Source organism: Scaptodrosophila lebanonensis, unplaced genomic scaffold (genome assembly GCF_003285725.1).
Source record: "Scaptodrosophila lebanonensis strain 11010-0011.00,11010-0021.00 unplaced genomic scaffold, SlebRS2 tig00000024-arrow-pilon, whole genome shotgun sequence".
Lineage (NCBI taxonomy): Eukaryota > Metazoa > Arthropoda > Insecta > Diptera > Drosophilidae > Scaptodrosophila > Scaptodrosophila lebanonensis.
In genome coordinates, this window is record NW_022060538.1 from 8,858,241 (window position 1) to 8,875,207 (window position 16,967).

The 16,967-nt window shown below is 37.5% G+C and overlaps 2 protein-coding genes across 2 annotated transcripts; one reads left to right on the forward strand and one right to left on the reverse strand.

Annotated features, from left to right (window-relative positions):
- Positions 1-768: 768 nt before the first annotated feature.
- On the forward strand, positions 769-11,893 carry LOC115620214. Its single transcript, XM_030513352.1, has 2 exons — positions 769-810; positions 11,441-11,893. The coding sequence occupies exons 1-2, from the start codon at positions 769-771 to the stop codon at positions 11,891-11,893; spliced, it is 495 nt and encodes a 164-aa protein (XP_030369212.1).
- Positions 11,894-12,674: 781 nt separating this feature from the next.
- LOC115621752 (DNA-directed RNA polymerase II subunit RPB2) lies at positions 12,675-16,821 on the reverse strand. Its single transcript, XM_030515486.1, has 4 exons — positions 16,683-16,821; positions 14,384-16,552; positions 13,386-14,320; positions 12,675-13,175 (listed from the first exon to the last, which is right to left on the reverse strand). Exons 1-4 carry the CDS (start codon positions 16,702-16,704, stop codon positions 12,771-12,773), a joined length of 3,531 nt encoding a protein of 1,176 aa, XP_030371346.1. The 5' UTR covers positions 16,705-16,821; the 3' UTR covers positions 12,675-12,770.
- Between the last annotated feature and the right edge of the window lie 146 nt (positions 16,822-16,967).

A 16,967-nucleotide genomic window follows, 5' to 3' on the forward strand; every position in this document is an offset into this window, starting at 1 on the left:
AAATAGAGCTCTAAATCTAAAAATGATAGCAAAAACTATGATGGAGGAGAGCAACTACAAAAAAATGCAACAAACTTGACACACAGAGAAAAAATGTGGTTCGATGTTTGGATTGGGTTCAGTTCGGTAGGGTAGAGGGGAGTAAAATTTGCAATCAAAGTTGAACTTTTTTCCAAATCAAGTGTTTGGCTGAAGCTCTTTGCCAGTGCCGCTAGAGTTTGGGCAACATTTCTCTGCGTTTCAGCTTGCAAATTGAAAAATCAAAATAGTTTCAAAATCAATTAAAAGCAATTTAGAGTCTACCAGCAGTCAGGAGGCAAGAGGCAGGCAGTCAGTGCGGCTAATTGAAGCCGAAACTTTTACCAACTACATAATTAAGCTTCAAGTCCTTGCCATACGCAGAGCAAAAGCAAATTGTTTCTCAAATTATAATGTATTTAGATTTCTATAGATACACACGAGTATATATATGTATGTATGCATATATATAGTGTATTGCTTCAGGTTTTTGTAGAATGAATGCATCAGAATTTCAATCGCTTTTCATTTTCGGTAAGCTGCTTAAATGTGCTTTTGATCCCCATGGATAGTGGCTGGAGGAAACATCTGACCAAGGCAATCCTAGCTAACATGATGGCCACGTTGCACGTGATGCGCATGAGGAGAATATTCAAATGTATTCCTAATGCCAAAAAGTGATAAACAAGCAGAAAATTGTCAGGCTACGACCAAGGAAAGGTCGACAACTATAGCCAAATTGTCGACGCAATGACAATGAAAATGGAGGTGGTGGTGATGGTAATGGTGAAGGTGGGTACCGAGAGGAAAATGAAAACGGTAATAGCGGCTAGTCATGTAGATGGACAGTCGGACATCTCAGTATTCGGGCACTGGAGGGCTGGACAATTCAGCAAAATTATTTATTTATAAAAGACGACGCACTTGGGTTGCTCGACAATATGTGACCGAAATTAAATGGAAATTACTAACTTATATATATAAACATACATATATAAGCCAATTATAGCGACATTGCAATCGTAAACGATTAGGCACGTGTGACCACGGACTTTAAACATTTACCTCAATATGTGTAGGCTTAGAAGCTTTGCGATGCTAGCAAATTAAGTATAATTGACATATGCCACACGTGTGCATAAATCCTGCCATGACATTCACTGTAAAGCAATATATGCGACTACATGCTCAGAATTCCACAAATGGAATAATACTTATATCTAAACCATCTAAATGTCAAAGGTTGTTTGCACGTGAAGAAGAAGGTAAGGACGGCAAGTCCATTAGCATCCATATTTTAAGATTCACGTCTAGAAAGCTCTTTAGTTTTTGACTTAGACCTAGGTTGCAGACAAAAACTAACTCAATTTCTTTGGCTGGGCATCACAACAGAAAATGGATGGCATTACTTAAATATATACCTGGAATAGGGCTGTAAACTTTCTAAAAGTCCATGTCGAAAAGTGGCAATAACTCTGATGCCAAATATGAAAATTAATTAAATTTTACCTAAATAATAAATAAGTTTTAAAAAAACCTTCGATGGAAATACTATAAATAATTAAGCGGCAAAAATATGAAATGAAAATGTTTGGTGTTTCACATATTTTTGTAAAGCATATAAATACTGAATATTCTTCAACCCATATTCTTTGAAAATATTAATAAACATATTAACAGAACTTTGCAACAATAACATAGGGGCTTCATTCATGTGATACACGTTAGTTTTTGAAATAAAAATCTGTTGTTCCCTACCACTAGAAGTCTTTAGAGGCCCACGTTATTTTTCATCTTTGAATGCTCATAATAAATTGAAATTTGTACACACAAAGCGAAATCAATTTCCAATTAAATAAAAACAACACGGAAAAGCTAAACACGATCATCAAATGAATTTACCATTCCTTTCTTCGAATATATCTCTATATACCACAAAGGCGCTTGTACAATATTCACATGCACATCCAACGAGCTTAGTCACTTTTTCTATTGCCAAGTTTCGTCTTTTAACGTTGAACTGCCACCCACTTTATTAATACCTAAGCAAAAAAAAAATATATACATAGCACACTTATTTGATTTACTATGCAATGCACGCCTCTAGAACACGCCCACGAACATAACATTGGGCGTACAGTATATGTTGGCATGTTAGAAAAAAGGAGGGAAAAATTAAACTACGCAGCGCCCGTAAGTATGCAATGGCAGGTTAATAACCGACATGGCACGAAAACTAATTGCAAAACATTTACCGAAGGACCAACCTAGCGACCAACTGACCAGCTTGTTGGCCACACAAGCCCCTAAAGGAAGCATAAAGTGTGCAGCAGACAGCAAAGTTGCAGCTTAGATGTTTGTATTTGCATTTGTATGTAAGGATGTATGCATGTTGGATAAATGGCAGCTACAAAAAGAAAAGAAAAAATGGTTGCATAATTTGCAGCGAAAATTAAGCTTAATTACAGGCAACATTTTGAGCTGGGTAAGGCAGATGCCAACAGAACTTTCCATTTAGAGCAACGGACTTTTAAATTGTAGCATAAGTGGCACCTAATGCCAGTAACAAGCCCAGCACTTTAATTTCCCCCTTCAGTCATAAGTAAACGATTAATAGAGCTGCATAAACTTATAAGCCTCACACAAATTCTTAGCTAAACATCTGAAACAAATTGCTCCGTCCAACTCTTTCTCATCAAAAAATAACCATATAATTAATTAATATATATAATTAATTTCATATAATTAATGTCACAATTTTTGCCTATGGTTTGCTCAACAAATTAATTAAAAATGAAAACAATATTTCCTAAAATATAATTTTCAAACATATAATTTGAAGGCGATTTATCCAATATTTATTTCAATAGTTTTTGCTATTTGTTGTTTTTAAGTGGAATTTCATACTTTAAATATTTTGGTACCGAATTTCAAAAAATAAATTTAAAGTAACGGTGAATGACGTTTGTCTTGTAGTTATTCTTAGAGTACATACACAAACCAAGATAATCAGATGAAAAATAAAATTTGTTTTATTTATAAGATATTATATTTATACATTTGTTTTACATTTAAATATTGCAGTCTCTTTTTCACCAATCAGTCAATTATTTTACACATATGATGAGGATGAGAAGTATATTTAAAATGATGGCCTACAAGCATTTTTATAGGCATATAAACCACTTAATATTTTACCTTAATTTACAATTAAGTTTATTTAGACAAGCTGATATAAACTTTTCGTGCAGTGTTTTATACAAACCCTACTCCATCTTTTTAACTTCGAATATAGAGAAACAATTAAACAATATCATTTAAATTTATATATCCATTTAAATCCAAATAAAGATTCTTTAAATTAATATTTTTTAGAATAGAACATTGTGTCCAAATTGATTAAATAATATATTCCCAATCGGAAGGATCCATCCAATTTACTTGTTATTGGCACCTACTTGCTCTGAGTCGAGGGCTTTCGATACCTCAAAATAGAATCAATCTAGCTTTATTGAAATTGTGAAAAGCTATTGATACAAGATTATTAACAGCACCATCGCCGGATCAATTTGAAATCAGCTTTTGCATAAAAGTGGAAACAGCAACAAAAGCCAACTTCCTAAGTACTCGACTTAAGTGGTGCAAGCAAAATAACTTAAAAGCCACAAAGTGGCTGGCAAAAACTATTTAAGTTTATGCGATAAACACAATAAAAGCACACCAAAAGACAAGCCCCCCATCCTCACCGCACTCCTCCCCCAACCCCTTTCGCTGACACATGAATGAGGGCAGGGCTTGGCATTCGCATACGCAACAGCTGCAACAACAAAAACAAAAACAACAACAACGACAAAGGCTACGACCGCAAACAAAGCGCGTGCCATCGTTCTCACCCAACTTCTTGTGATGATGGTCTCCATTATCTCCTTTCTTCGTAGTGTTCTCGCTCCTTGTGTGTTGCATACTTATAGGCAAGCACCACATTATAGTATCAAGTGCGTGTGTGTGTGTGTGTGCGTGCTTGTGGGTGCCTTCGTGCGTGAATGGAAAGTACAGTTATGTAATTGCGGTAATTAAAAACGCGCAGTCAACTTTGAAGCCATCTCAGTCTTTCAGTCTATTATCATATTTCATGTTAGAGCACCTCTTCAGATTTTTTTCCTCATGAATATACAAATGCACACTCACACATGAGATAACAATAAAGCTAAATTGCAGAAAAAGTTGAAAAACATAAACATAAACAAACCAAACGTCTGTTTGCTCTCCCACGCATGCCAATTACAATTTGTCACTCATGGACTCACTTAAATGTTCACCGTTTTAGCTGTTTATTTAATTTTTTTGGCATGCTAATTGATTGGTGGCAAGTCATTCATGCAGTTTAGTTTAAACAAGTGAATATTAAATTGCAAGCAAATAAATGCAAATTGAACTAAACAAATAAAATTTTCAATGAATAGAGCGTGAAGTTAAAATAAAACAAAAAACGAAGAGCATTGTTTCAAATGCAATTTAAAAAGTTCAAACAAATTGTTCCCAATGGTCAATAAATGTAGAGATATTGTTAGTCAACTTGTTCTCCAAATTATATGTAGTATAGCTAGTTTTATTAGCGCTATATAAAATACATTTAAAAATATATATAAATATACATTTTAAGTTAAGCTAGTCATAATTACAGATCAGAAATTTAAATTCGATAGTCAGATTATAAGTGTTGGCTTCTAATAAAAACGTCTTTGTGTTAATTGTGAGTTCCGTAAGCAATATTTGTTGATTGGGGTCAATAATTGAGGATCGTATTTATGTTTTTTGAGCGACTTTATTTTCACTGATTAATGTAATTTTGTGAACCCAATGGATCCAACAGAATTGGCTTAATTAATCAAATTAAGTGCATCAGAAGTTCCAAATAAAACGAAACCATTCATTACGAACCATTTAAAGATTTGAAATGCTTGTGCATTTAAATTTGATTTCAAACTTGCAATATATTGTGATTCCATAAACAGACATAACGAAAAACAGCAGAAACTTTAATGCTTTTCCATAAAAACACGCTTAATGACTAGCTCTGAACGGAAGAACTTTTTTTTGAGTTCTTAAGTATTTCGAATTGGAAACTTATAAAGAAAAGAACAAGCACTGAACAGGATTGCGATAGACTGAACAAAAGTAAATAGGATATGCGAACATGTAGGGATCTTAAGACAATATAATTAAAAGAACAGTTTGGTAGAAGAATTTAACTTGCATACTTCAATCGTTTTGATTAACAGCAGCTAAAGTTGTAATAGAGTATCCTCAAGGGAGGTGGGAGCTGGGTTAATACTACTACCATTATATCCCCAAGTTGAGATAAATTTAAATTGAATTGCTTGCAAACAGTCTAATCACTACAAAAATAAATTGCCCAAATTAAATTTCAAAACTGATTTGCCGCAGTATATTTATTTTGTTATTTGTATTTCCCAGGATCAAGCCAATCAGTCAATTTTTATAGCCTGTACCCAAAGGGTGAAAGGCTATACTAGTTTTGTGCGCATGTATGTAACACACAGAAGGAGGCGTGGCAGACCCCACAAAGTATATATATTCTTGATCAGGATGAGAAGCCGAGTCGATATAGCCTTGTCCGTCCGTCCGTCTCTCCGTCTGTCTGTCCGTCTGTCCGTATGAACGCAAGGATCTCAGAAAGTGTAAGAGCTAGAATAACCAAACTTGGTTTCCACATTCTCCTAAGACCGAGAAAGTACGAGTTTGAGTTTTTTTTCGATGCACCCCCCCCCACTCCCCCGCAATTCGTGTTTTTTCTTATAACTTCCGTAATTCTCGGAATTTTGAAATCAATTTTGGTAGGTACATCCAGTTAGTACTAATGTGTCCGTGTGCCAAATTTCATCATGATAGGTTAATTCTGAAGAAAGTTATAGCCATAAGTAAAATCGCTGCTCATGCGCTGCCTCTGTCGGCTGCGCTGCCGGCAGCTGTTGTTGTTGCTGCTTTGGTTCAACTTTGTGCTGCATACATACACGCATATAAACACGCATAGGTACGTGATGTAAATGTATGCTGTTAAAACTAAACATAAACATATATTCTAATTTAATTTAATTAATTAATTCATTAATTTTTTTTAATAATTTAATTTTTTTTTTAAATTTTTTTTAAATTTTTCTTTTTTGTGGAGAGTACAGGCTATTTTACTGTCGGGCTTGCTCGACTGTAGCGTTCTATCTTGTATTTCTTAAGTATCTGCATAAGTTAGAAATGAAACGAAAAACAAACCTAACATACTACATGTATTTACTTAGCTTTTCACTTTATTTGTACAAGTTGTTTATGCTTTTGAGCTAATTAAATTTTAATCTCATTTGCTGAAAACATTAAAGATATGCTCAACGCGTACTAAATCGAATACTCATCTGGTTTTAGTAAATTACCATAAAGTTGATTGATTTATATTTTTTGGTTTAATGCTCGCAAATCTGTAGTATTCTTTGATATTTGCAATTTCGCTTCGCCTGAGCCTCATAAACAACAATTTGTATGTGACGGTGTGCCTGAAAAGAAGCTTTCCCTTTTCTACTGCCATTACAAGTATCTACGGATACTACTACCAATGCAGAGGAGAACAGTAGCCGTCGGTCACCTTTCACACGATACAACGACCGCATACGAATGACCTCATTAAAAACTGCTTCTTTCCTACTTTCGGCCACTTCTGAGCATTAAGAATGAAAACGAATTGAAACGAAAGCACCAATCAAAATCAAATATGCAAAAGTAAATAAATACATGCTACTGCCTGGTTTGTTAAGCGGTTTGTTGTGACCCAACAACAAAAACGCCTACAACGCCTCTTCATCGCCAGGCCAGCATAGACAATGAGTATAGAAGGTTGGTGGAATGTAGTAAGTACAATTGAAAATGACTTGTAAATGAGGCATGGGAGATGCAGAGGCATGGCAATTAATCAATCACGATTTCGAACTCGTCTCAAGCGAAAACGAAATCGAGTGACAAATATTTTGATTATGTGCATACTATATGTATGTGCTACGGTTTCAATTTTTGTTTCCCCCTCTCTCTCTCTCTCTCTCTCTCTCGCACTCTCTCCATTTTACTGTTTCTTCGCCCCACGCTAATGGCAATAATTTCACATTTGATGCGATTAAATTTCGCTAACGGCCTTGCTGGATTGTCGGCAATTGTCGTGTAGTGGTTCTTCAGTTTTGTAATTGCTGTTAAATTTTTTGGTAATTTATTTATTTCAATGCGGCCTCTGCTCGTATAAATAACTCACAGTAGCAGTCGTTAGTTTCGCATGCCCGCACTTTAAAGGCCCCGAGGCTAAAACTGTTTGTGTCTTGTTCATTGGGAACACTGTAATTGAGGCTCGAGCTTCGAATGACAGCCGCATCAACTGCAATGATTAGACACCTTTTGGGATCATAATTATACGACACGAGCGCCATTATTTAATAAACAAACAATGGAGAAGGCTATCCAAAATGCTTTCTTTTTGGACTGAAAAATCAATTTGAGCTCTTTGATAAATGTTACTGCATTTATTTTATTTCAGTCAGTATTATTGATATTTCAATTGAAGAATTCACTCTTGATATTAAAAGCAATACGCAGAAGACAAGTAAATAAATCGATTTTTTTATCAAACATTTCTTCATATTTTATTTATTTGGTTTCAAACGTTAATATTTTAAAAGCCAACGTGAGTAAATAGTCAAAGCCGAATTGAAATTATATCAAGAGAGTAGGCATACATTTTTTTACCCTCTATTGGTTTTGAATTTGATTGGTGTCATATTTTATGCTTTTTTATATCACTTTTTGAATAAACAATTAAAATCTTAGCCTTTTAACATATATGTAAACAAATCACTTTTTTATTCCTTTTAACTAATTCCGCTACTTACAAAAAAAAAACCATGTCATATTTTTCACTCTCAAAACATTGAAATCTCCGTCAATTGCTGAGATTGTAATTAAAATGCTATTATTTCAGTTTCAACCATAAACTTAACTTATAATCACAATATGACGTTAATATTGCACAGCAATTAACCACTTGATCCAGATAAGGCCAGATGTATTTACTCGTAAAATACACTAAAATACACTATCTTGCAGTCATGTTGTTCATTTTAACTGCTATAAAATATTATTACAATTTTAATGTCAATTTAGAAAAGTAAATTCGCTGAATGCAATAGTCTAAATTTAAAATATATTCAGCTATCGACTGCTAATAGCCTAAATAATTGAATATAGGTATAACAATAATTAAAGCCTAATAATAAGGCAAATTTAAAACAAAACCACAATGTTAACCATCTTCTTATATGTAGGTGAGAGCCGAAAAGAACTCATATTTGTTTTCGAATGCGCAACCTTTCGCTATCATCTCTCCATAGTTGGTCCGATGTTAATGCTAATAACATAAATCATCTCTCTGTAAATCACAGTAGTCAACAATGTCAATAGTGGCAACTGAAACATTCAATAATACATATGTATAGTAGTTTGTAGCTTCAGCAAAGCAAATAAATGCTATCATAATTGGTGAATTGACAGAGAGACGGGCAAGCCATTTAGCTCCCTACGTGCACGCGTACATACATAAATACATACAGATGTGCAGATATATGGATAATTCTTTAGTACATACCTGACCACAGCGCTAATATTTGCCAATTAAGTTTTACGAATTTTTTTATGACAGAAACAACAAGAAAAGTAATAATAATAAATTTGACATCACTCCGCGTAAGAGCATAAAATTATCAGCTTCACCAGCATCCCCAACAACAAAATCAACAACAATAAGAACAACAATGAAAGAAAAACAAACCGTCAATGGTAATATTTTGTTGTTGTCGTTATTTATAAATGTAAGCAGCTACCCGATGGCTAAGTGGCCAACAACAAACATTTGGTCATAATCCCGACAGCTAACGGCGATAAAGACGCCAAACGTTCGACGCAGACGCTGATTGATAAATTCTCAATTGTGCGTGACAGCGCGGGGTGGTGGCGGAGAGGCGGAACAGCGAAGAGGCGGAGGGGCGGAGTTGGACATGTCCAACATTTGTCTGTGCAGCTGGCCGGGCCAGCGACATTGACCCTTTTGACGCATCATCTATACGTATTAGCTCATCAAAGCAGCGACCTAGTAATAAATTATTAGCCATAATAATAACAAAAATATTTAACGCTTCGATCAATTGCAAAAATCATTTAATTTGTGCGGCATTCATTCACACATGCTCGTATGTGTGTGCAATGCGCTTCGACCATTTTCTTCAAGTCTACTTCAATTTATTTACCTTCAATTTGCGAATTGTTGACGCCGTTTACGTCGTACAGTGGATCTCATCTTAAGTTTACTTGATTAAATAATCCTATAATCCTAAAGGGTCAGAAAATATGCTTGTTTGAACTATATCTCAAAAATAGAGGATTCGGTTCATCTCAACTTCTTTCGGGAACTCAACAACGTTTTCCTTCTTTTAAGCAACTTGTTTCTATTTTTATTTGCTTTAAACTACATTTTTGATGGTTGAAATCCCTAATGTTTGTTTCTCTATTTTGTGGAATTTTCAAAACATTATTTTAAATTTTCTCAACCAATGGAAGCCAATGTATAAGAATGAAAATAGGGGATTTGGTTTATCTTAACTTCCTTTTAAGCAACGTATTTCTATTTTTTATTTGCTTTAAACTACATTTTTGACAGTTAAAAGCCGTAATATTTGTTTCTCTATTTAATCGAATTTTTACAACATTTTTTTACCCAACCAAAGACATTCAGAACATATTTTAACATTGAACATATATCTTGTGAGTCTCACAAAAAAATGTAATTTAGAAAAAATATATAAATATAAAGTAGGAATACAAGATAAGAATTCCCTTTATTATTTATTTTTTATTAGTGAAAAGAAAACGTTAATATTGTTTTGTCTTTCAGAATAATTGAGAACGTTCTTAAAAACAATTTGTTTTATTTATTTATTATTTAAAGAATAGTATAATATTAGGTAAGATATACCATGTATAATTTTCTAAGTAAATACCAAGTAATTCCAGCCATTAGATTTTAAATCAGCTTCTTTGGACTTTAACTATTGAATTGCAATCAGGGATACCAATACGTAAATGCCATTTACAAACCCCATAAACGATCGAAAGCCAAAAATTTTATTTCACCTAAATCAGGGATTTGTACCACTGTACGTTGCTGCCACCAAACGGTGTGGCGGTCGCTGCGACGGCTTGTCTTTAAGTTTGGCTAAATGAAGTCGACTCGGCCTTGCCGTTTGCCAGTTTACTTTTAGCTTTTGCGCGTCGCGTTCGTTGGTAACTGCGATGATCTTGGCAGCCATCTCAACGTAAATGTGATATTAAGGAAATCATTGCCTGGCGCCAATTAAATTAAGCAAGCAAAGTGTTTGGTGACAAAGCGGATTAATTGTGGAAGCACAATAAGTAGATTTATCTGCAAACGAACAGAAAAAACAAACAATAGAACGCAATCAGTGAAAAATATTTGATCGGACAAAATGTCGCGGTTTTATTTAAAAATGGTAATTGAAACAAGGCGCCAATTAAAGCTAACAGATATAGTGTTTCAAATAAATGTTAAAAGCAAAAACAAATATAACCTACATTTAATTCTTTAAATGAAATATAATTATATACAAAACAATTGCTTGCTTTCTTGTGTGGTTTATTAGATTAAATATATAATCGCTTTGGAAATCATAAATTTCTAGAATAGTCTATCAAACCTATTTGAAAAAGTTTTTTGATAAAAAAGTAATTGTCTAAATTGGAGAACCAAAATGGTTTTCAACAACTCAGAAAACCAAAGCCTAAAATCTCAGAAGTCAAAAATATGTTAACTCCTTTGAGTAATTCACATTTTTGAAATATTTTTTTAATATATCGATGTAAGGAATTTTTTCTGTTAGAAAATTCTTTTACAACTAATGCACACTAAACTCTTTTTTAAAATACGATTTAGATCTTAATATTTTGTCTTTCTTGAATAGGCCTGAAATTTAAAAATAAATAAAAAAGTAAGTTACTTTTTTTTAACGATATAATAACAACAAAAATATAAATATTTTTATAACAGTTCTGAGGAACAAGCACCATAAGAAGAATCAAAATTTAAAATATTCAGAAAATAAGCTTTTTTAAAAACATAAAATTATATTATTTGTTTTGGTAATTAGCTTTTTAATCAAATAGGATAATATGTTCTTTGCCATTGCTTGATACGATTATTGAATGAAATGGAGGCGATTTCCAAACAAGTTTTTTCCGAGTGTGTTAAGAACATTTACTCGTACTTATATTAATATATTTTTCTTGCATTACATTCAATTTACAGTTACACAGCTCGCCAGCAGTGCTCGTCCTTCTGCTTTGTCTTCATCCTGCACTCCAACTCGCAAATGGCGCACCCTATTATGGCAAAAGCTTTAAGAGTTCCAGCCAAACCGAGCTCTCGGCGGCGCCGTACCCAACGGCACCCAACGAAGTTCTGCCCATACAGCCACTGCTCATTTATCCAGAGCCCCGTGATGTGCTCTTTCAGGCCCGCACCCTCGACGATGACGAGGAGCAGGATGTGATTTATGTAAAGCTGCTGCAACGCAAGAGCGGTGGCTATCGACCCAATCAGCAGAGACTCGAACAGGCGCCACACATCAAGGAGCTGAGTCTTAAGGACATTTTCTATGTGAAGGCCCTGGCCAATGGCCAGTTCAGTCACGAACGTTTGAAGGTCTATCGGCTTCCCGAGTTTTATGCCATCAGTGTATTTCGCAATGCGGAAAAGTGAGCAACAGGCGAAGGAAACAGCTACTCGTAATATACATAAAATTGTTCTGTATAAAGTTATTTATAAGCCGCGTTAAGAAAATAAACAATAACATAAATCTTAACTGCTGCTCACTTTCAATTCGATTGTTTATGAACGGAATAGAGTCACTCACACTCAATACATCTCACACATAAGCTCGATAATTTATAAGAAAGCCAAACTGTTGACTGATTTTGACATGCACTGGGCTTGGGCGTCGCCAACCACGTCAACCGGCAATTAATAAACGTCAGTCAATTGGCTAACTGCCTGACAGCAGCAGCTCGCAACAAAGAACCTAAATCCCTTTTGTCATTCGCCGCTCAAAATGTTGCGCAATCAAAGGCGCCAAAGCCGAAAGCGTAGAAAGACCCACAAAAAGAAATCATCGCAAAATTTACAAACAAATCTGGGAACGTGAACTTTCGCCACACAAAAAAATTGCTTCAAAAAAAGCGTAGCAACAAACAAGCGTACTAATTTTAAATGCAGCTCAAGCAGATGCTCCACTTAGACGTGACAATCTCTAAAAAAAAACACCAAAATGTTTGTATTCAAAAACGAAAACAAATTGCCTCCTTAGATCGTGACAAATTCAATAACGTGTATAATTTGACTTTGAAATAATTATGTCTCCAATAACAATACAGGATTAAGATTTTCAAGATAAAATATGTATATAAAATGTTATCAATTATAGGTTCTGTCCCGAATTGTCTGCCCTCTAACCCATTAGCATTTGATTCTTTATTCATACCAATACGTTGTCAGAATTGTCAAAATTTTATTTATTATTCACTCAGCGTTAGCTTTTCAAACATTTAGCTTACATTAAGAAATAGCTAGTCTTCTCCTTTTAAGTCACCATTAGACGCGGCGCAATGTTCATTGACATCAGTTCCTGGAACAGCAGCTTGGCCGCATAGGGCAGGCGCACCTGTGAGATTTGCGTTTTATTCTTGCAGCCCTTGCACTCGAAAGTGTTATTCCGCAGATTGGCAATGGCAATCAGACCGCAAAAATTGCAAATATGCACACGATACGGATCAGAGACCTCAAAGAGACGCTCACGAAGAAATTGTGCAGCACCGTGAGAAATTTGACAATCACGCTCCATCTCGCCGAAACGTAGACCACCGTCTCGAGCTCTGCCCTCCATAGGCTGACGCACTAGAATTTGCACAGGACCGCGAGCACGGGAGTGAATTTTATCGTCCACCATGTGCTTGAGACGCTGATAGTAAGTGGGGCCCAAAAATACCTGCAAAGAAGGGAGCCAAAAATATAATACAATGTATGTATAAATAAATACATATAAAAGAATAGACTTTGAAAGATTGTTGCACAACACACGTCCTAAGAAGCTATTTCATGTTAAGAGATTGAAATGCGAAGCAGAAATATTCAAGTCTACTTTAGTTTCTAATGACAAATTGCTGATTGCAAATCATTTTGTTAACTTATAACTTACCTGGGCATTAATCTTTCGTCCCGTGTGACCATTGTACATCACCTCATTGCCACGCAAGTGATAGCCGTACTCCTGTAGGAAAGTCGAAATCTTCTGCACGTTGACGGCATCATTGAAGGGTGTGGCATCGCCTATTTCGCCCTTGTTGGAGCCCAGCTTGCCCTGCAGACACTCGATCAAGTGACCGATTGTCATACGAGAGGGAATGGCGTGGGGATTAATGATGATGTCGGGTGCCAGACCCTCGCAAGTGAAGGGCATGTCCTCCTGGCGATACTGAATACCGCACGTGCCTTTCTGGCCGTGACGTGAGGCGAACTTGTCGCCAATTTGTGGTATGCGTACCGAACGCACGCGAATCTTACAGAATTTGTAGCCCTCACTGTTCAATGTCAGCATCACTTGATCCACGATTCCTGTCTCAGAGTTACGCAAAAATGTGGAGGCATCGCGCTTGGCAAATCGTTTTGTTGTGCTGTCTAATTCATCATCGTTCTCGGGCAGTGTAATGGTCTTGCCAATGACAACATCATCGCCAGAGACTCGAATACCGGGCGCTATAATGCCATCGTCGTCCAATTTGTCATAGTGAGCATTGCGCATTCCTTGGCAGGTGCCACGATGTGGTTTCTCAAAGTTCTCTTCCTGATCGCCAACCCTTTTGTTCTCTGCATCCTTATACGAGCGATAGAACACCGAACGGAAAAATCCGCGCTCTACTGCGGAAGCGTTCAAGATGACAGAATCCTCCTGATTGTAGCCAGTGTAACATAAAATGGCGACAATCGAATTAATTCCAGCGGGTAGCTCTCGGAAGCGCAAGTACTCCATTGAGCGTGTAGTAACAAGCGGTTTCATGGGATAATACAACACGTGCGCAAGTGTGTCCATGCGCACGTGGAAGTTTGTTATATAGACACCCATAGCCTGTTTACCTGTGGATCAAGAATTATAAATTAAAGGGTATGCAAATTTATATAATTGAAGTTTTTGCTCACCCATAGCGCTTTGATATGTGTTACGCGGACTCTGGTTGTGATCGGGGAATGGTATAATAGAGGCGCATACTCCCAAAATCATGGCCGGGTGAATCTCACAATGCGTGTATGTGGTACAATAGGCATAGTCCTTGTCCTGTTTCAAATCGTACGGCGACATGGCAATCATGACTGTCTCCTCCTCTAAGGTGTCAATGTATTCGACGACGCCCGAGGCCACAAGCACCTGCCAACTGTAGTTGTTATAGTCGCGCTCCTTTAACATCTCCACATGCGTCTTCTTTAGCAACAACGATCCATTCTCCACTATGAGCAGCGGCCTACAAATGCGTCCAGCATCTGTGTAAATACGAATCTCACGATCGCGAATATCGCGAATCATTGACACCTCCGACACAATAATGTCCATCTGACGACGTAGCTTGCGCAGGGTGGCCATCAGCTGCTCGGGATCGCGATGTATGCCAACCCAGCAGCCATTCACAAAGATTTTGGTAGCATCTGCAATGGCCGATGGTGCAATTTCTTCAAGATTTTCCATGGACCACTCCTCCAAGAACTCCAGAATTGGTGAGGGTTGCGAACCCACAGAAATGTAAGCCATCAGCGCCAGATTTTTCACCAGACCGACAGCAGCGCCTTCGGGAGTCTCGGCGGGGCACAACATACCCCACAAAGTGTTGTGCAGCTGTCGTGGCTTAGCTAACTTGCCATCGCGTCCAATGGGTGAATTGACACGACGCAAATGTGAGAGGGTGGATGCAAAAGTGAGGCGGTTCAACACCTGAGAGACGCCAGCGCGTGCCTGATGAGCTTTCTTCTGATCCCCCCAGTTGCCCGTGGCCAGTGAGTAACGCAGGCCGTCTGTAATAATGTTCGTCTTGATAGCCAACTCCAGATTAAAGTCCTTTCCGCGATCAATAAATTTCTGTGTGTACATGCGCACTTCCTTCATCAGGTTCTTGAATAGGCCGCGGAACAGGAAAGCCAGCAACGGACCAGCGAGATCCAAACGTTTGTTACCATAATGATCCCGATCATCGAGCTCGCGACGACCCAACGAGGCCAACAGAAGCCGATGCACCATGTAACCCAAAAAGTAAGCCTTCTTGGTCTCACAGAAATCGGAGACGCCTACATGTGGCAACATTTCCTTCTGCAGAATTTCCTTGGCGTACTTAATACGCTTGTCCTTTGTCACACCGGGCCGTGCACCACGTGCTCCTATAAAATTTAACGCCACATTTTGCTCCTGCACGACGAACGCCTCGTCCAATGAAGGTTTAACCATTTCCATCATTTCCGGATCATCAAAATCGTAGATAATGTGCTCCAAAATGTCACGATCGGCCACAAAACCCAAAGCGCGAAACACAATCATGATAGGTATCTCCTGTTTGATGTACGGCAGGATTGCTATGATGCGCTGGCCGATAGCAGACTTTTTAATGTTCTGCGAGCCACGCGCCATCATGTTTACCCAAAGCGTTGATGTGGGACGCGAGCTGTGCTCCAGGCAAGAGCGAATTTCGGTCTTGAAGGCATACTTACCATCCTTCATGCTGAACACATACACAGTGTTCGTGGCCATTTTCTCTTGGGCAATCAGCACTTTCTCCGAGCCGTTGATAATAAAATAGCCACCCGGATCAAGCGGGCACTCGTTTAACTCCGTCAAATCACGATCTGTTAGCTGGGACAGCAGACAATATGTGGAACGCAACATAATGGGAATTTTTCCAATGAAAGTCTTCTGATGCTGAGTCTCAACAGGGTCCGCGCCCTCAACATTCTTCGTTTTCGTAATGTCCACATATAGCGGCGCCGAGTAAGTAAGATTACGCAGGCGCGCCTCATTGGGCATCATAGGACTCGGTGAACCGTCCTTCTCCCAATGCGTGGGCTTAGATAAGTAAATCTGTTCGAATTTCAGCGAGAAGCGAGGCGGCGTCTCCACTTCACCCGATGTATGTTGCGCCTCGGCCTGCAACTCAATAGCCGGCGAGTCCTCCACAATCCGCTGCACAGACATTTGGATGAACTCGTCAAAACTGTCCAGCTGCTGACGCACTAAGCCTTTTTCGTCGAAGTACGCGTTGATCACGATCCAGCAAGCCTCTTGCCACAGTTCGTGTGAGATCTCCTCCGCATTCTCCTCTTCGTACAGTTCTACAAAATGCAATAGTAATGTTGGTAACAGCTACTTGGTAAATAAAAGCAATAAGAGCGCTAGCGCTCCAGACCCAGCCGCCATGTTAATTTTCACAAAAGCGTGTTTTACATTTTCATGTTTTTATACCTTCTTCGTTTTCGTACATCATGATTTCGACTTGGTTTTAGTGCAGATGCACTTCTAGTCGGCAATAAACAAGTTTTATTATATTTGTTCACTATATAAACACAAAATAACCAAAATAATTTCACAAGTAAAATCAGCAAACACCGCAAGTAGCGGCGTTATTGTTGGTGCAATGTTGCAGTGTTGAAAAGCGCGTGGTTGAAAAACATAAGGTCTGCTGCACATAAAGTTTGCGAACGTTTTATAAAAACATGACTATAATATTGGCTACAAATGATAAGGAAT